The sequence below is a fragment of the Mycteria americana genome, chromosome Z (genome assembly GCF_035582795.1).
Source record: "Mycteria americana isolate JAX WOST 10 ecotype Jacksonville Zoo and Gardens chromosome Z, USCA_MyAme_1.0, whole genome shotgun sequence".
In the NCBI taxonomy this organism is placed as follows: Eukaryota; Metazoa; Chordata; class Aves; order Ciconiiformes; family Ciconiidae; genus Mycteria; species Mycteria americana.
Genome location: NC_134396.1, coordinates 56,746,707 through 56,767,051, shown reverse-complemented (window position 1 = coordinate 56,767,051; position 20,345 = coordinate 56,746,707). Strand labels below are relative to the sequence as shown.

Genomic DNA, 20,345 nt, shown 5'->3' with positions numbered 1-20,345 from the left:
AGCAGCCTTGGCTGCAGTGACCATGAGATGGTAGGGTTCAGGATCCTAAGAGGAGGGAGGACAAAAATCAGGACCACGGACCTATATTGCAGGAGAGCAGATTTCAACCTCTTCAGGTATCTGCTTGGAAGAATCCCATGGGATACAGCCCTGCAGAGAAGAGGGGTCCAGGACAGCTGGCTGATATTCAAGGATCACCTCCTCCAAGCTCAAGAAATGTCTATCCCAATAAGTAGGAAACAAAGCAAGGGCAGCAGGAGGCTTGTATGAATGAGCAAGAAGCTCCTAACTGAACTTGGTCATTAAAAAGAAGAGTACAAGAGGCAGAATTTGGGTCAGGTGACCCAGGAGTAAAGAGCTGCTGTCCAATCATGCAGGGATGTGAAGGGCAACAAGAAAGGACTCTACAAATACATAAACAGCAAAACGAAGACTAGGGAAAACATGGGCTTTCTGCTGAATGGGGAAGGGGACCTGGTGACATAGGACACAGAAAAGGCCAAGGTACTCAGAGTCTTTTTTGCCTCAGTCTTTACCAGTAACCACCCTTCAGGAATCCAGGTCCCTGAGACCAGAAGGAAAGTCTGGAGCAAGAAGACTTACCCTTGGTGGGGAGGACCAAGTTAGGGAGAGCTTAAAACAAACTGGACATACGTAAGTCCTAATGGCCTCATGGATTGCACCCTTGAGTGCTGAGGGAGAGGGATGATGTCATTGTGAGGCCACTCTTGAATGGTCATGGCAGCATGCAAAGATTCCTTAAGACTGAAGGAGAGCAAATGTCACTATCTTCAAGAGTACCAAGAAGAAAGATCAAAGGAACTACAGGCTAGTCAGCCTCACCTCAGTCCCTGGCAACTAAAGGTGATGGAGCAAATCCTCCCAGAAAGCATTCCCAAACACATGAAAGACAAGTAGGTGACTGGGAGCAGTCAGCAGGGTTTTACAAAGGGGAAGTCAGGCTTCACCCTTCTACAATGAGGTGATTAGCTTGGTGGGTGAGGGAAGAGCAGCTGATGTTATTTATGTAAACTTTAGTAAGCCTTCAGACACTGTGTCCCATAACATCATCATAGACAAGCTGACAATGTACGGGTTTTATAGGTGGACAGCAATGTGGATTGAAAACTGACGAAATAGCTGGGTGCCAGAGGGTTGTGATCAGTAGCACAAAGTACAGTTGAAGGCAAGTCACTAGTGATGTACCCCAGGGGTCAATACTGGGACCAGTACTGTTCAACATCCTCATTAAAGACCTGGATGCTGGGACACAGTGCACCCTCATCAAGTTTGCAGATGACAGAAAACTAGGAGGAGAAGCTCACACACCAGACGGTTCAGCCGCCTTTCAGAGGGATGTGGACAGGCTGGAGAAATGGGCTGGTGGGAACCTCACACAGTTCAACAAGGGGAAATGCAAAGTCCTGCACCGGGGAGGGAACAACCCCAGGCACCAGTACAGCTGGGGGCCACCCAGCTGGAAAGCAGCTTGGCAGAACAGGATGTGGAGGTCCTGGTGGACAAGTTGAACATGCTAGCAATGGACCCTCGTGGCAAAAAGTCCAACAGTATCCTGGCTGCGTTAAGAAGTGTGTTGCCAGCAGATCAAGGGAGGTGATCCTTCCTTTCTACTCAGCTGGTGAGGCTGCACCTGGAGTACTGTGTCCTGTTCCAGCCTCCCCAGTACAATAAAGATATGGACTTACTGGAGAAAGTCATGTGCAGGGGCACAACAGTGCTTAAGGGACTGGAGCATCTCTCATATGCAGAGAGGCTGAGAGAGCTGGGACTGTTCAGCCTGGAGAAGGCTCAGGGCGATCTCATCAATGTGTATAAACACCTGGACTGGCTAATATGTCAAAACACCAGGCAACTTTAATTATACACACTACTGTCTGCTTCACTTATAAAACCAGATTTCTTCTAAAATCCTGGAATTATGAAACCATTATTTTTCAAAATGGAAAAATATACATCCCTTAGTAATCCGAATGCTACTCTGCGCTTTCACATTAGTTATTTTGGGTGAAGACAAACCATAAAATATTCAGGTCCAACATACAATTTATATTTAATTTACCAGTACAAGAAATGGAGTTGACCTTGTAAGTGAATTTCCACTATGAAAGCAGTTTTTGCTAATGGCAATTACTACTACGGACTTTGTAATTTACAGGAAACATTATCTTGTATTTCTTAATATAGAACCCAATACTTAAACACTAAAAATATGCCAGGCTTCTATCACGAAGTCAGGCAGAAGCTGTATTCACCCTTTTTTTAATCTTCTCTCTCTGAACAGATAAGCAAACCATGAAGGTGCTCATCAGAGATTCATATTTAGAAAGGCATGTACAACTGATTGTTATAATTATTTTCTAAAACCAAGACTCAGCCTTTATAATACATTTTGCACTTTGGCACTTTTACTGAAATTTCAACTTAAGACTTTTAACTGATATATCATTAGTGATTAAAGTTCAATAGTAGCATGAAGACTAATTCAAGTATTCCACCCTCAGTTCACTGGTAAGAGAGCAAGTAACAGCCTACGTATATTGACTAGTTGATTAACTGTGACATCACTAGCTGATGGAAATAATCCTGCCTACCACTTTGTTCAAATAATTTGGGTTTTTTTATAAAAAGATACATACCATATTCAAAACAAGGCAAGTAATTGCTCACTAACCTCTGCTTCAGCTGCTTGGGATTGCAGGAGCTGTCGTATATGAAGAATGTCCTTCTCTATTTGTTGAATTCTCGCCACCCTTGCCTGAAATGAATGCATTTTCACATTTTGACTTTCTTCAGAAACTCTTTACTTACTGTATTGAATGACAATATGAAGAGTTCTTTGCAAATACAGCTGACTACAAAACAAAACTACTTCATTCATGTGGTAATTCAAGTGTTCTTCATAATAAGACACACAGGCATGATTGCAAACATTCAAAACATAGTGAGTAGCTGGGTTTTAATAAAACTGATACTCATTTGGATATAATAGGTCATCACACAGTACACGTTCAGGCATAGAAAAATGCTCCAGTTAACTTGCACGATTCTCCTGAAACTGACATTTTGTGCAGACCTTTAGTAAATCATTTGACTTCATCTCAAATGTTAGAATTCTACTTGCCGTACAGAGATTTGAGATAGATTTATATTTGCAGAGTGTCTTGAAGGTATGAAATCCTGAATGACTTCTATTATATTCAGTTACTATAATGGTTTGGGAGTTTTGCTTATGCACAGCCTCTGAATATTTTCTGCTCCTACAAATCTAAAAGAATTTAACAGGCTAAGTACGAAGAAAACTACATGCTGCTGCTTTGGTTTGTCTGGAATGTTATACACATCTCTGAATCAGAGTCTTTTACAGCCATATTGCTACTCATTTCCCACTGCAACTGTTCTGTGGTTAGTAAAGGGAATGTTAAAAAAACCAAACATCACAGGATACATATACTCCATAGAAGTTGTACTGTGAAGCACAGGATGCATTATGATTCTGTGAAACAGTAAGTGTATAAAGTTATATACCCCTGTATGAGCTTGATAATTTAATAAATTGACATTATTTGACTTTAAAAGTGGGCAGAAAATAATTAGCCCAATAGTATCAGGATATGAACAGAACACTGAACTGATTAAATAGTATTTTTTTGTGTGATGGATAGCTTAATAAAATGGACACATAGTTGAAAGAAAAATCCTGATTCTTTCACCTGATTAACATTTGCAATGCTATACTAAAAAAGGAAAGGCTTTGTGCATCTAGTGGACACTACAAGGATCAGGATTATAACCAATCTTATTTATTTAACAGCTTTATAATCTGAAAATGGAAATAAATGAACTTTTAAAAGTGCTAATGCCAAAAGATACACATGGAATAGAAACACAATGTTATCTAGAAATTTTAGAAATATAGAATATAATCACAAAATAGAATGAATTCCTGAAACACGCATCATAAGCAGCTATGGGAAAGCATCCTAAAATCAACATTTAGTAGAGAGGTAAAGCTAGAACATTAATATATAAATTTAGTTTGAATTTGAAAAGCAAAGTATCAGAAAAAATGGCAATAAAAATTTGAAAGCTGCGCACACAGAAGCTTCAGCACAACATGAGGCAAACAGATAATTCATCCCCCCTTTGCTCCTGGATCAAGAAATTCTTAAGTATTAGAAAGTTAATAAAAACATATTCCTGGAAATAACTGTGCATTGGTGAACTGATGCATGACTGACAGAATATGTCTCTCATTGTCTTTAAGAATGACTTGAATTTCCCCTAAATTGAGTTTCTTTCTGTGTAACCAGCAATTTATTCCATAAAGGGCATCAAAAGAATCTGAGTATCTGTATATACACACCTAAACATGGGGAAATATCTTTGTGCAGATGAAAAAAAATTAAATATTGCACGATTTGCCCAGTATCACTGACGGAGTCCTCAAAAGGGACAGGAATTCAATCCACCCTTCCCAATTTTAGACCAGAGATTTGAACATCAGACCATTCTTCTTTCTGCTAATTCATTATTTGTATTACAGGGAAATTGAGGCGCATACTTTGTACTAAACACTGTACAAGCAGAAAAAAGAATGCATTTCTTGCCACAAAGTTGTACAGCCTAATGGCAAACACGCAAAAACAGAGGTACACAATTGAACAAACACCAGGATTGGTTTTAACTTTAGAACCTATATAAGAAACATCTCTTTTTATTCCTATTTGCTCATTGTATATTCCCATTCATTGTTATATTTACTCATCACCTTTATTAACATAAAATTGTTGGATAAAGTAACTTAACATTTAAATTTACAAATTATTTGGATTTCACTGCTCCAGTAAGACTTCTAACAAAAAAAAAAATTCCTCCATATTCACAGTGAGAGAAAAATACTCACTTTCTAGAAAGTAAAAATAAGGAATATTATTTTATTTTAAAAAGGTTGATTTTTTTTTTTTTCCAAAATAAAATATACATAATAGATAAAATTATTAATGGGTTGGTCTACATTTACAAACAAGACTACTGTGTGAGCCTAACAGTGCTGAAATCTTCACCTGTGTGAGACTCCAGGATCCCAGTTTTCTTATATCTTTAGTGGTCTGCTTTTTTAGCAAACTTTTAAGGATCTTGGGATAAATTCTTATGAGAATGAACATTTCTTGTGAGATTTAAGTAACTCTAAACCTAAAAAAAAATTACATCCTTCTTGTTCTGGCATGAAGGAAAAATAAATTCTATGTGAATAAGATTTCAGTCTTGGAATTGGAATTTTTGTATTTTACAGAAATTAAAGTTTGCTTCTACTTATTACTAAGTATATGGGCTACAACATTTGAATAGTCAAAACATGGATAAGTATGCTTTTTTGTTTTTTTCAAGTAAGAACTACCATATGAGGTTATAAACTTCAGGGTATAGTACAAGTTAGTGTAAATAATGAAACAAGCTAAAATAAATTGCTAATGGTCTTCTAATGCATCTTTCTGAATAACTGTTGGGCATGTGTTTGTATACAATCTTCATAAAAGATAACATAAACAGTGAGTTGCTGTGAGCTAACTTGCTTCAGAAAGAGGAGGTTAAAGGAAACAAAGCCCAATCACGACAGATGAAAGAAGGCGGCCATCATTTTAAGGTCCACGAGGAAGGGTGGCTAGCGCATCAATTACTTGGGCAACAGCAGGTTATCAGCTCTCTCACAGAATAAATCTTTGGGACTTTTAATACAGAGCTGTCTGCAATGAACCATTCTCTCCAATCTACATTTTGCATTGTATTGTGTGTCACAATGAGTTAGAGTGGAAGGAAAATACAGAGCAGAAAAAGTTGAAAAACTAGCGAGTTCACTATACTTGCCAAATATGAATGGTTCAGTTTGCGCATTTAAACATCAGAGTGAAATAATCCAGGATTTGCTTTTATGTATTTGTACACCAATGAACTTCTACACAGTTTTGGCACCTGTCCTTGGTAAAATGAAACCAAGGGGAATTACCAGTCAAATTCACAAGAAGCACACGCAGAAGTAGTTACTTTCTATTTTATAATCTTTATATAATCACAATAGACACTGTAATTTCTGTACGTATGTAAGTGTCATACATGTATAGTGAGAATAAACCAGTTGTGATAAACCCATGGGGAAACATTAATTCATAAAACCATAAAATATTTCAACATCTTCTTGGTAGCATTTTTTCCCACAGGAAATTAAAAAAGAACAAGCAGAGAAGGAGCTACTTTAGGGACAACTTAATTACTTTCATAGTGATACAACTACAGTCAAATTGTTTCTCTGAAAAAAATTCATTTATTCTCTGCCTGAGGGGACTTAGAATTTTGCCAGCAGCCTACCCTACCTATTTATCTTACTTCACCTTACTCTAGCTTAATCTCATTAGCAGCAAGAGAACATTCCCAGAAGTTCTAGTGTCAATGCCGTAACACTTTCTTCTGTGACAGGGCTAACCAGGCATCTGCAGACAATCCTGAGTCTGCTCTGCCTTCACTCAGGACTGGCTGACACAAGCTGCACAGCTGAATTTGTGCAGGGCATTACCACCGCTGATAGACCTTGATAACACAGCCATACAGCTTCCAGATCAGAGCCAGTTATTATCCAGGCAGATTAAACTTGGGTCTGTCTGAGTATGTCTATATAGACAAATCCCTACACAGCCTTTATGTACATACCTGACAATTGCAGGATATCTGTTCTGCTAAATATTTATAACCATATGAATTTTCTGAAAAGTCCTACTAAATTACTCACTTTAAATTTTAAAGCAGCTTGTCTAATTACAAACAAAATTAATTAGAAATGTTTCTCACGTAGCAAAATGTTGTGTTGAGTAAACCTGGCGAGAAAAACGGAGCCTTATTTTTACTGATAGGGCATATTTTTGTAACCTTCACCATTAAAAAAAACCCAAGCTGGTTACTGAACATCTCTGGAAATAAATGGTAATAAATAATTCAAATTGTCACTCTACTACTGTGGTGGAATAGTTTTTATAACCTGCAAGCAACTGATTATTCCATTTACAGGTTCCACACAATTACATTCTGAGTTATACTTCCAAATATGCCTAACATGATTTGCATACAGAATTGTACATGTCCTCATCATGAATGCAAAACAGCTCCTGGAGAGAGCAAACAACTTCCAGATACGTATGTGAATTACATTTTACTTGAATACCTTGTTTTCAAAGATTATTCCTTGATACATGGTTTCTGTTTAAGGAAACTTAACAATAGTAGCTGGACTTTATTCTAAACTTAAAAGCATGAAAAAACCCAGCATGACAGATGCAAAATAAAGCAGTTGCAAATACATGCTTGTTTGAAGCTAAAATGGTAAATTATAAGCAAATAATAATTAAAAAAATATTTTATTTTAAAGAAATTGTCTACTTCTGCTTACTCACAAGTCTTCTTTTAAACAGGCAGAGGAGGGTACTTTTTGCTGAGTAGTTATTTCCTATGTTCTGATTCCTATTTTTGTATTTGAAAGGCTAACTAAATGCTCTAAGATATCACTGAGTTCACACAGTTTAAAGATACAACTACCAATAATTTAATAAAAATGCAGGAAAACTTTTTCCATTCCTTCTAATAATGAAAGACAAACTATACCTGTGCTCGCTTCTCCATGTCCTGACAAGTACCTAGTTGTTCTTCCATTGCAGCTCTGATTTGCCTTGCCTCATACTCCAGCTGCCTTCTGGTCATATCTGTTTGCAAGGAGAACTGAAATTGAAGTACAGAGAAAGCATTTTAGTAAATAAAGTTTATGTAAAGCATGTATTTCTCTGATCAAAAGCAGAACAGTTACTTTTCCTCACCAAACTTCATAAACAAACAAAACATAATAACAGGTCCTTAAAATATGAGTGATTAAAAACAAGAACACATAAAGTTGTTCAACCACAGACTACCTGCAAGTTTTGTCAAATGACTAAACATAATACATAAACATTGAGACAGTATCATTGATTACAAGCCTGGAACAGCTGGCTACTAATGTATGTCAGCATAGCAACAAAATTGTTATGCATGCCTTCTCAACCAGTATTTGCAAAAATATTCAGAGGTATCAAACTACTGCACGTAGTGATGGTATTCATATTACCGCTATCTACACTATTTTTAACTGTCTTGTGAAAAAAACACAAGTGTTCAATTCATGAACCACACGACAGCTTACAGGAAGACATTCCAACCAATAGATTTTTCAAGGCAGGAGCACAGCACTTCACTGGTTTTGGACAATTACTCAGTTTGCAAATAAGTGAGTCTCCAAGAGCAGTCCTCCCAGAAGGCTTCCGCAAGGTCAATTCAGAGAGTCAAAAAGAGATAAACCTCTACAAATATGTAAAATGCTAGTAAAAAGAATGGGATCTGTCATCCTCTTGTGGCTGGAGTAAGTAGTAATGGATATAAATTACCATAAAAGACATTTAGTGTAGATGTTAAGTAAGACACTCTAATTGTAAGAAGAGCTAAGTTAATTGATTACCTATGAAACTGGGGAGACAATCTTAAAAGCTACAATAGAGTGACACAGATACAGCTGACAGTGCCTTTGGGAATAGGCTGCACTTCTTCGAGATCCTTTTCATATCTTCTCCCCTTGCTTCTGGTGTTCTGATAAGCTCAGCCATGACTTGGTGTTAGATTTGCTGAAGTCCAGCTGCTTCACCCCAGTCATGGAAGTGTTTCTATTGTCTATTTCCACTTCCAGGAGGCTGACCGATTCCTGGTCAGGTATGACTCTGTAAAGATGGGCAACCAGGTCTTCCCAACACTGTATGTGTGAAGGAATGCACTGCAAATATAGCCAAGCGGCTGAGGTTTGACAACAGGAAAACCTGTATTATCTGGGATATCAGACATCATCTTTATCCCAGATAACGGTGACTTGACTATAAGTAGTTTGGAGATGCCAAGGTAAAAGCTTGGAGCAACAATACCTGTACAGGCTATCGCACCACTTTACTTGCTGTTACGAATTAAGAGCTCCTGTGTAAATTGCCTCTTAGGCTAATATTGCTCTCAAAACTAAAAGAATCCACTAAATAACAGAACGGATAGAGAAAAGACCTTTGGAGGATAGGGTTAAAGAAGCAGTGTACTGACATGTAAGTAATTTGTAATAACAACTTTTCAGTGCTCCTCTCTATTACTGACATTTATACTGATAGGTATGAATTTTAATGTGTAAAATTATATAGGAAAAAATGCATCACTTAGGCCAAGTTAGCTTTACATAGTGAATAAAAAAAATGTTTTAAATTGATAGTAGAGAATGTCACCAAATTCACAACATATACACAGCATCTAAACAGAGATCACAGCACCAGATACATGACCAAGCATACTGAAGGTACTTACATTTTCAGTAAGGGGGAGACTATCAATCCTTTTAGTCAGGTTCTGAAGCTGGGCATAATACCAGTCCTTTTCTTTCTCTTCCTTCTCAAGCTCCGCAAGCAACAGAGATCTATTAAAAACAGAAGTGGGACATGTCTCACTATTAAGACCTCATTACCATATGTATGTACAGAAAGAGGCATTGATACCCATAAAAAAAGGTTAAATGAGAAACAAGGTTTGAAGAGGGCACTAAGAAGACATTTGAGAAGGTGGGTGCAGTTCCCTGGCCTTGGCTAAACAACCTATCCACTCCTCTGTGCTAAGCAAGTCACTAGCTTCTTATGTATCGAGTCCACATCTATAAAAGAGGAATATACGTATATTTCTCTACAAACCCACTTTGAAATCTAAAGCTAAGAGGCATTTTGTGAATGCAAGACACAGTTATTAGTCATGTGATAACTTGTACACTGCTTCTTTTAGACAATATGCTTTGTACAATGCATCAAACTACATTTAAGAAATAGCCTGGATGTTAAAGGAGCATATACATCCCTGAATACCATTACAGAATTAAATTATCTCATCCACCTTTGCAGTCTCTCCTTACTGACTTTGTCACCCACACCAAAACTATGGGTAAAGCACACAAAATCAAGCTACTTCTATAAGTATTAAAAATACTTTAGAAGAGTATTTTCCATCAAATGTTACAGACAGGATACATTTGCAGCTGTTTAAAACATTTTGAATGGGTATCATAAGCATACTGCATACCTGAGTAGGATGTAAGAAAGATAAGAAGATTAACATATGCAGACTATCAAGAAAAAAATGTAGAAATTTTACATACTGTTTTATCAGTCCTACATGAACTACATTTATACAGTTGCAAATTTTATCAATATAGTTATATAGCGCTCATTGTTACAACACTTCTCAAAATAAGTATTAAAATTTTTAGGCAAAATCTGGCTAGTAGAAGTATACAGAAAAGCCACTCTTGGTTTTCTGTAGTTTTTTTTTTTAAAATACAAGTTTATTAGTTTCTTATAAAAATTTTCTGTGAGCACTCTTCTTCCTTCTGACATTTTAATATTGCTCATTAACATTAACAGAAATCCTAAAATCAACACTTAGCCAGAGGACAGAAAGCTGCATACACATTTGCCCAGTATTATTTCCCATCCCTTAACTTCTGCATTCGTCTCCTCTAAACTCAGGCTGTGGTCTTTCTGAGCAAGAGCCCTATGAACCCTTATAAAGCATGCAAACACACTATGGATAATTACTGTAAGTTGTTAACAAACAAAAACACAGCATACAACAAAAACACAAATTTCCCCCGACTACTTTGATAATGCATCCCAGTCATGATTTGAGATGAAGATAATCAAACTTCCACATGACAGAACTTCATGTAGAAGAATTTAAAAATATGTATTTTAAAGAATCATAGAATCCTTTGGATTGGAAGGGACCTTTACAGGTCATCTAGTCCAACCCCCCTGCAAGAGCAGGGACAGCTTTAACTAGATCAGGTTGCTCAGAGCCCCATCCAACCTGACCTTGAATGTTTCCAGGGATGGGGACTCCACTACCTCTCTGGGCAACCTGCTCCAGTGCCTCACCACCCTCATCGTAAAAAATTCCTTTCTTAAATCCAGTCTAAATCTGCCCTCCCTTAGTCTAAAACCATTGCTCCTTGTCCTGTCATAACAGGCCTTGCTAAAAAGTCTGTCCCCGTCTTTCCTATAGGCCCCCTTTAAGTACTGGAAGGCTGCTATAAGGTCTCCCTGCAGCCTTCTCTTCTCCAGGCTGAACAACCCCAACTCTCTCAGCCTGTCCTCGCAGGAGAGGTGCTCCAGCCCTCTCACCATTTTCGTGGCCCTCCTCTGGACCCGCTCCAGCAGCTCCATGTCCTTCTTGTGCTGAGGGCTCCAGAGCTGGATGCAGTACTCCAGGTGGGGTCTCACCAGAGCAGAGCAGAGGGGCAGAATCACCTCCCTCGACCTGCTGGCCATGCTTCTTTTGATGCAGCCCAGGATACGGTTGGCCTTCTGGGCTGCCAGCGCACATTGTCAGCTCATGTCCAGCTTTTCGTCCATCATTACTAAGTCCTTTTCTGCAGGGCTGCTCTCGATCACATCATCCCCCAGCCTGTATTGAAACTGAGGATTGCCCCAACCCAGGTGTAGGACCCTTCACTTGGCCTTGTTGAACCTCATGAGGTTCACACAGGCCCACTTCTCCAGCTTGTCCAGGTCCCTCTGGATGACATCCTGTCCTTCTGGCATGTCAACTGCACCACTCAGCTTGGTGTCATCTGCAAACTTGCTGAGGGTGCACTCCATCTCGCTGACATGAGATTGATGAAAATATTGAACAGCACTGGTCCCAGCACGGACCCCTGACGGACACCACTCGTCACTGATCTCCATCTGGACATTGAGTCATTGACCGCCACCCTCTGGCTGTGACCATCCAACCAATTCCTTATCCACTGAACAGCCCACCCATCAAATCCATCTCTCTCCAATTTAGAGAGAAGGATGTTGTAGGGGCTGTGTCAAAGGTTTTACAGAAGTCCAGATAGATGACATCAGTAGCTCTTCCCTTGTCCATTGATGTGGTAACTCCATCGCAGAAAGCCACTAGGTTGGTCAGGCAGGACCTGCCCTTGGTAAAGCCATGCTGGCTGTCTCAAATCACCTCCCTGCCGTCCATGTGCTCTAGCATAGCTTCTAGGAGGATCTGTTCCATGACCTTCCCAGGCACAGAGGTGAGGCTGACAGGTCGGTAGTTCCCAGGGTCATCCTTTCTACCCTTTTTAAAGAGGGGCACAATGTTTCCCTTCTTCCAGTCACTCGGGACTTCACCTGACTGCCATGACTTTTCAAATATCACGGAGAGTGGCTTGGCAGCTACATCAGCCAATTCCCTCAGGACTCTGGGATGCATCTTGTCAGGTCCCACAGAATTCTATACATTCAGGTTCCTCAGGTGGTCACAAACCTGATCTTCCCTTACAGTGGGAGGGGCTTTACCCCCCTGGTCCCCAACATGTTGTCCATTGACTCAGGATCGGTGAGCAGAGCGGCTGCCAGAGAAGACTGAAGCAAAAAAGTTGTTGAGTACCTCAGCCTTCTCCTCGTCTGTTGATACTAGGTCACCATTCTTGTTCATCAGTGGAGGTACACTTTAACTTTCCTTTTCTGGTTGATATACCCATAGAAGCCCTTCTTGTTATTCTTTGTATCCCTTGCCAAGTTCAGCTCCAGCTGTGCCTTGGCCTTCCTGACCCCATCCCTACACAAGCAGGCAGTGTCCCTATACTCTTCCAGGTTACCCGTCCCTGCTTCCACTGCCTGTGCAGTTCCCTCTTGCTCTTTAGTTTGACCAGCATGTTTCAACTCAGCCATGTTGGTCTCTTCCCTTCCTTGCCTGATTTCCTACATCCGAGAAGTGCTGAGAGCTCTTGCGCTTTATGGAAAGCATCCTTAAAGATCTGCCGGCTCTGTTCTGCTCCCCTGTCCCTGAGGACCATTTCCCAGGGGTTCTACTGACTAACTAAAGGATCTGTTCGACTTAGTTCCTGCTTTAAAAATGTTTCAAACTAGTTTCGATGACTTAACATTTATACTCCATACCCAATGCAAGTGACCTGACCAGTGTTCAAATGGACAATTAAAATTGACAGGATCCACAACTGCAAGAGACTGAAAAACTACACACATCTAAGAGTACTAAATGTTTTTAAACATAGACAGAATGACATAAGTTTCCAGATTTGATTCAACAGTTATGTTGAAACAAAACTGTTTTAAGAATGTCAAGACTACACATTATGTCATTTACTGGGCAGCTTTTACATCAGACAGGTTTACAATCAAAATCAGTGAAAAGAAGCAACAACAACAACTACCATACTGTTGCAGGTAACTGTAGCAGGATTACAGGAAAACAGTAATTCTTCAGGCACAAGGATGGGGCTAGCAGGAATTCCTTAAGTCCTTTAGACAGACTGAAGGAAAAGTACCTTCCTCGAGATGGTGCTCAGGGATAGCCTGTGAGGAAAGTAATTTTTTTGGCCTCCCACCTGCCCATCCTCTTAACACATACACTGGGTGCCCGACCTCTGCGCACACAGGCATTCTGCATGGCTTCCCTTTTTACCACCTTGGCTGCCCACGCACCGGTTACATCCAGTTTGTGAAATCAAATTTGCAAAAGCATCATTAATGCAATCCCTATAAAAAGTATTTCTGCCATATGAGGATTTGCAAATGTGAAAGGACTGACTAATTCTGCCTCTGGATGTCAAAGAACTGGCAGTAGAAACCAGAGGGATTACTTTCAGCTAAATGAACATGTGATTAAGTTCCTCTTGTAAAATGTAGGGTATTCAGTTTGTGAGACACTGTGTCATTCAACCTGTTTTGACACGCACAACGGATGCTACAAGCAAGAAAAGAACTTAGGAACCATCGGTGCTCCATAAACAACATAATGCATGACCTGAGGGTGAGTCCTTTAATTTAACAGTGTCATTTTTGCTTCTGAGTAATGCTTTATTTGGGATTACTAGTTTGGTATCACTGCTCCATGAGAATTCAGGTTTTAACAATGTCTTTAAGGTCTCTCAGCACAAAGCTTGAAGGGTTGGTAGAACTATAGCAGGTTGCACTTCAATTTCCTTCAAAATAAGCAGCAAGTCTCTGTAGATGTGTCTGATAAGCTGCTCCCCACACTCAACATTACTACCAGATACTATACCTACCAGAAGTATAGCTCCTTCTCAGTCTTCTGGAATTTCTTCAGGTTAGGAGAGCATTTAAGATAGAAGACTTGTTACTGATCATGGAAGAAAATTGATGGAAAAACCCAGCACAGTTATTCCACCTTTTTATACCCCAAAATTGTTTATATCAGGACTTTCAAGGTATCAGAGAAAATCCTGTTCTCTGTCATACACTAGTCAAGTTCAGTGAGAATGCAGCAAGGCAAATGAAGCAAACTTTTGGAACTTTACACTGTTTTTAGGAGTTAACAAGAAGTTTCCAATTTGAACGGCTTTTCTGAAGGGTGGGTACTTTGAAAGACTTCTCTAATGTGGTATTTTTGAAGCTCCCAACAACAGATGAAACTGAATGAATGCAGAAAATTTTTACTGCATAATTATGTCAATGTTATTTCCAGTTAAAAGGGAGAAGGGAAACAAACTATATGCTACTCGCGTTATGTCAATTACAATTATAATTAATACTTTCACTTCAATTGGTAGGTGATAAAATAAAATCTTGAAAATGAAACACTGCTGATAGATGCTGTAAAGACTTAGGTAAATCATACAGTAAAGAGAGATAAGAGTAGGGGGAGAAAGAAGTCATAAGACAGAAAATGCTCAAAATCAACATTAAGAAAATAAAAAAGCACTGACATAAACCAGAAGGAATAAACAAGGCATATGATGAATTTTTAATGAAAATGTTTGTAAGATTGTCATCTTTAGTGGTAAATTACAGAATTTACAAAGGTGAGATTATTAAATTTACTAAATTGCAAAAGGCAAACCAACACAAAAAGTAACCTGCAGCGTACTCTGAAAAGTTTTGCTGTTGATACAGTGTGTTACCAAATACACCTGGAAATAGCCAGAGAGAAAGCAGGAGATATTTAATGAATAGTGTATTCTAAATTCTAAAATAAACCTAAAAACATACAACCCCCACTTTTTTCTCTTTTCTTTTTTTGACTTTGAAATTAGAGGATGTCAAGCAAATGAGAAACAGGTAGACAATTTTATCTTCATTCTGGTAAGTGAATCAATTCATTAATTTTCTTCCCCTCAGAAGATCACTTTTAGCTAAGCTAAATAATTTTTTCAGTACAAAACAACTTTTAGCAATTTTTTCTTGTTTCTTACTTGTTTATATTAATGAACATCTAGTGAGTTAGTTTATTAATAAACATCTCGTGAATTTGCCAAGTTCACACACAGTTAATGCATGATTTGGTCCTCGCCCAAATACTGTTGCCCATAAGCAGCATATATTGTGCCACTGTGTTAAGATACTGAGTGGAAATGTTCCCCTGCTGCAGGTTTCCAAAAAAATGTTATTTTCTTCTAAATAATTTTAATATTTTGAGGCTTGTCAAGTTCCATAAGTTCTTTGAAAGTCTGTTGAAGTGCCAAAAAAAAAAGTTATTAGCAAATAGGGTATATTTATATAGATATTTAGAAACAGAGAAACTTAGTAAGTATGCCAAACAAGTTCAGACACAAAGCACAGGAAAATAAGTGGTTAATTTTCTTTCAGAAATTGTAGTGATTTCAGATGCATGGTCCTACACCCCCCACCCCAAGTTCTGATTCATTTGGCTACCCAGGGTCCGTGTCAATGCCCTATGTGTTCCTACACATCCCCTGAAACAGCATAAAGAATAGGGCAGTTTGGATTATCCATCATTTCACTAATAATGAAGCCAGATGTGATCTGGCCATGCCTCTGCAGATCATCTTCTCCGCAGCACAAATCTTTACCCCATCAGCTGCAACAGCAACACTGCCTGAGCTCATCTGAAATGAAAATATCCTTATCCCTTTTTTTCAGCATTATTTGGAACAAAGACCAGTTCACTGCCTAAGCTGTCTTTATCGCCGAGAAAAATGTCCAAAGAATTATCACCTTAGAATCCACAGGAGCAGGAAAGGATCACAGATCATAAATCAGATGTGCTAACCACCTTGAAGAACTCCAGCTGCTATAAATTAATACTCCTTGTTCCAAGTGACCTGGAGTTCACTTGAATCGTAACTGAAAGTCCTAACTACACTTAAAGATTTTAGTATCACACGCGGTAAAAAACAGCACTGGCAGAATACAAACAAGTACGCTGTTTTGTCAAGAATGAAAATGGCAGACACATTAGATTCTTCAGACTGGGATGAGCAAGTGGGAAGAGATTCCCAAATTCCCAAATACTCTTATACCACTCCTCATGGATCTAGGTTTTATGCGACGGAACGAATAGGATTAGTGATTCTGACTAGGAAAATGAAAAAACAGAGTGGCTGCTAGAAGAGGCTCAATACAGACCCATGGGAAGTTACTTTTATTCTACTGATAGGACCAAAAGAAAGGGACCTAGATATAGTACCCCGGAGGATAAGTGTACTCCTTTCAGCTCTTGACTGCAAAAATTTTACTGAACACCAGGAAAGGCCCTTTAGAGGAGGGGTTTCTGAAAGGCTGCCCACAAACCACTTACTACCCACCAAACTTTTGTATTACGATTCCAAAGTGGATTTTTTTGATTGTTAATGACTACTAGGCATAAAAATACTGTGTTGCTATTTATTTGGTTTTGCAGCCCTCAGCTTGATATCCTATCCATTAAGTAGCTGTCAACGACCAAATCTTTAGGAAACCCTGCCTTACAGACAGGCCTCTGAAAACATCTGGGATTTCAGTCAGGTTCATTTTAAGATATAAAGATGTCTTCAGTGGAAACAGCTGCATGACTCTTACTCTGCATTTCCTTTGTAAGTGATTGATAAAGTGCTACAAATCTGTATTATGCCCTGAAAGTATGTTCTTCCTATTAAATGGATACCACTACCTTCCAGGACAAGACAATTCATGATTTTGTCAACACAAATCATCATATGGGAACATCTTGAAGGCAGAGTAAATATTTTTGTTCAGCTGACATTTTTGCTGAGAGAGCAGAATTAGTAGGGAAATGTCCGCTAATAGTAAACAACGGATCAACCAGCTACGGTAGTTATAACCATTTGCAAAAAAGAGAAAGAGATTGCACCATCACATTGTTACAGTTTCACCACTTATCAATAGCGGTGAGGAGATACGGAAGTGTTCGGGATGCTCCACTCCCTTTCTCTAAATATACTTCAGATGCTGACAACCTGCTGATAAAAATAAAATAACCTTCAGCCAACAAACAGTAACAATGAAATGCATATATGAAGTAGCAGTAGAAACTGTATGATGTGTTTTAAGGTTTTTTTTTTGGTGTATGTGTGCATCTAAATATAATGTAGATTCCTGGTTTCCTTACCTGTCAAGATAAATATACCAGTGATCAAAACCATATACATGATAGTTAAATACTAGGTGTGTCAGTAAACTGTCATGTTAAAATTAGAAGTCAATCCATACTGGATGAATAAACAAAGAAATTTACCTCTCTTTTTCTAGCTCTTCTAAATAACCAGTGCTTTCTCTGCTTCCATTCATAAATCCTCTTCTTGGAAATGACCCCACAGGAACAGGACTGCACTCTCCTGAACGGCTTGACACAGACCCTTCCCGGCTCCCATATGAACGCACTGACACCTTTGGCCTTAACTTCACTCCAGGGAAGTTGGTACTTTCCAAGTTCAGTTCTGGATAATAGAGAGCAAACATTTTCAGAACTGTGCTGAAGTTCAGCAGCACAAATCTAAAAGATCACTTCTATCTTGATTTCTTATTTCCTGAACAAATCCATGATTTTTTGATGGAAACATTTTGCGTTGGAATCCACAGATGAATATAACGTGAACAAAACCAATCAATGGTACACTTGGAGAATACTAGTCATGTGAGCAGATGGCCAAACTGCAATCCTGGCAATCAGAACAGTATCCCCACATGAGCCTGCCTGCCTCTTTCCCAGAGGACTTAAGAAAGGGGCAGAGTTTTGCATAAATGTCATAGGAATTGTTTTGTGGCCCACTTCGTAATAGCTTCTTTGTCAGAGATCCTGCAGATGTTTCACTGTCACGTAAATGATGACAACTTAGTTCACCACAGGGCCCTTAAATGTAGACATCCTCTATGATATTTCTGTTTCAGTGGTAGGGATAATGGATGTAATAAGGGATAGGGAGTCAGTGGTCTGGGCTTGCTTTGCACATCCCATACAATGGGATGGTGCACATTTCAGCAGATGCTCTAGGGAAGGGGGCATCAATTTGCAGCATGACAGATACAATTCCAGTAATATGACATGGAGAGGGCAGGGCATGCAAACAAGTTTAGAAAATTGGTGGAACTAATCCATCATTAATTTAAACAAATGTATTTTTTCTGAAGAACTGAATGAAATGCGAGTTGTATCAAAAGCAATTAATATGAAGCCCTAGGGGAACAGTAGCAAAAGTACAAAAGCAGCATAGGAACTTTTTTTTTTTTTTGAGAGTGTGTCTTAAAATGCTTAGCAAAAATAACAGGCACTGAGACTATGCCTAACCATCAAAGTCAGCACTGGAAAGAACATGCAGCTGAGTTAGAAAACTTTATCCCAAAGAAAAAACAACTGAGAAACAAATGAACCTACTTAAAACACAATTCTAGATCTACCTTTAAGTCGTTCCAGTAAGTCAATTTGTCCAGAAGATGCCATTGCCTCATCTTCAATACTTCCTTGTAGCTGTTTCAGCACCTCCTGTAAGAAATTAAGCTTAATTAAGAAATCCTTACAATAATGAACCACAAGGTAAATACATCTTATCCTGCCCTCAAGTGCACATTTATGTAACAGCTACTGAGACACTGACGTAAACTATATTTCATATGAGCAGTGATCAAGCGTCATAACTTTAATTGCCATCAAATACATTCTACAGCATTTCCCCAAGCACTGTCACAATGTAAAGTATATCCTGAATAACTCATCCTCTCTGGTAGTCCAATCTATCGGCTTATTTAAAAGTTCTTCTCAAAGTGAATACCAGTTACCTTGAATTTACAGATGGAGAAATGGAAGCACAGAGGTATTAAATTTCTCCATCTGTGTATGTAAAGTTAGTCTTCTAAAAATAAAATTTGGATATATAACTACAAGTTACAAAAGAATCTTGAATACCACATTTTTTAAACCTCAAAGATATCAGAGCAGAAGTAATCCCCAGGATTTATTTTCTGCAGGTCCTTACCACCACTGTAAACCAGCAAGAAGAGTCATATTATTCTTCCTACTACTACTGCTACTACCACCACACTTGTGAGGAAAAGACACAAGATGCCTTCATGGTGTCATATTATTTGGCTTATTACTACTACTACTACTACGACCACCACCACCATGCCTACATGAAAGAAATTTAGGACTCCTTCATGCTGCTGAAACTTCAAAGTGAAGAATATTGCCATGTGCTATTGAAAATATGTACGATAAAATTATACAGCTGAAGGAACATACTCCTAATACACAAAAAGATTCATAGTAAACAATGACTACTACATTAAAAGGGGCCTGTAAGCCCCTGGATCCCTAATGCTCAGTGGCCTAAATTCAGGTAGAAAATTAAATGCAAGTTAGTAAATGCCTTTTCTATATCATAATGGCAGATACATCAATAGCAAAAATAAATTGAAAAGACTGGCCACAAGGCAAAACACTCTTACTGGAATTTAAAATATTATCTTTCATACTGTGACATAGAAAATATTTTTAGAAGCAGCAATAGTCAGGAAATGAAAACAATTCTGAATAATGAAAGGCAGTCCATACTTTTCGTACATAGAGTGTACACCCACAAGTGTACTTCTGTTCCGACCTGAAAACTAATGACGTTTAGACAATTTAAAAAATCTCCACATCACTGTTTTGCTCTTTTAAGAGCCTAGCATACCTTACTGTCAACATTAATGGTTCTGCAACTTGTACAGAAGGTACCTTTTAAATGCATTTTGCTCTTTTCAAAGGAAACAAAATGGCATCTACAATAAGTCAAGATATTCTTTAAACAGACACACTGCTGAGCTTTTCTGTATTCAAAGTGTTGTTACTTGTACCCAAAAAAAAAAAGTAAAAGGATTTTGAGTAAAGAACTGCACAGGGTTCTGGGGAAATAATCTCCAAGCACTAGCCTCAGAGCAAACGGTAGCAACACAGTCACTGCAGCCACCCACTGTGTAATTAGATGC

General features: G+C 38.6%; 1 protein-coding gene across 7 annotated transcripts in view; it reads right to left on the bottom strand.

Moving 5' to 3' along the window:
* APC (APC regulator of Wnt signaling pathway) overlaps positions 1-20,345 on the bottom strand; it is a 98,474-nt gene that overhangs the window by 30,180 nt on the left and 47,949 nt on the right. For all 7 annotated transcript variants that reach the window (XM_075526749.1, XM_075526755.1, XM_075526752.1 and 4 more), the window contains 5 exons: positions 18,777-18,861; positions 17,617-17,818; positions 9,427-9,535; positions 7,669-7,782; positions 2,693-2,776 (listed from right to left, as the gene is read on the bottom strand). In XM_075526749.1, coding sequence (XP_075382864.1) covers positions 2,693-2,776; positions 7,669-7,782; positions 9,427-9,535; positions 17,617-17,818; positions 18,777-18,861 — 594 coding nt within the window. The remainder of the gene's footprint in view (positions 1-2,692; positions 2,777-7,668; positions 7,783-9,426; positions 9,536-17,616; positions 17,819-18,776; positions 18,862-20,345) is intronic.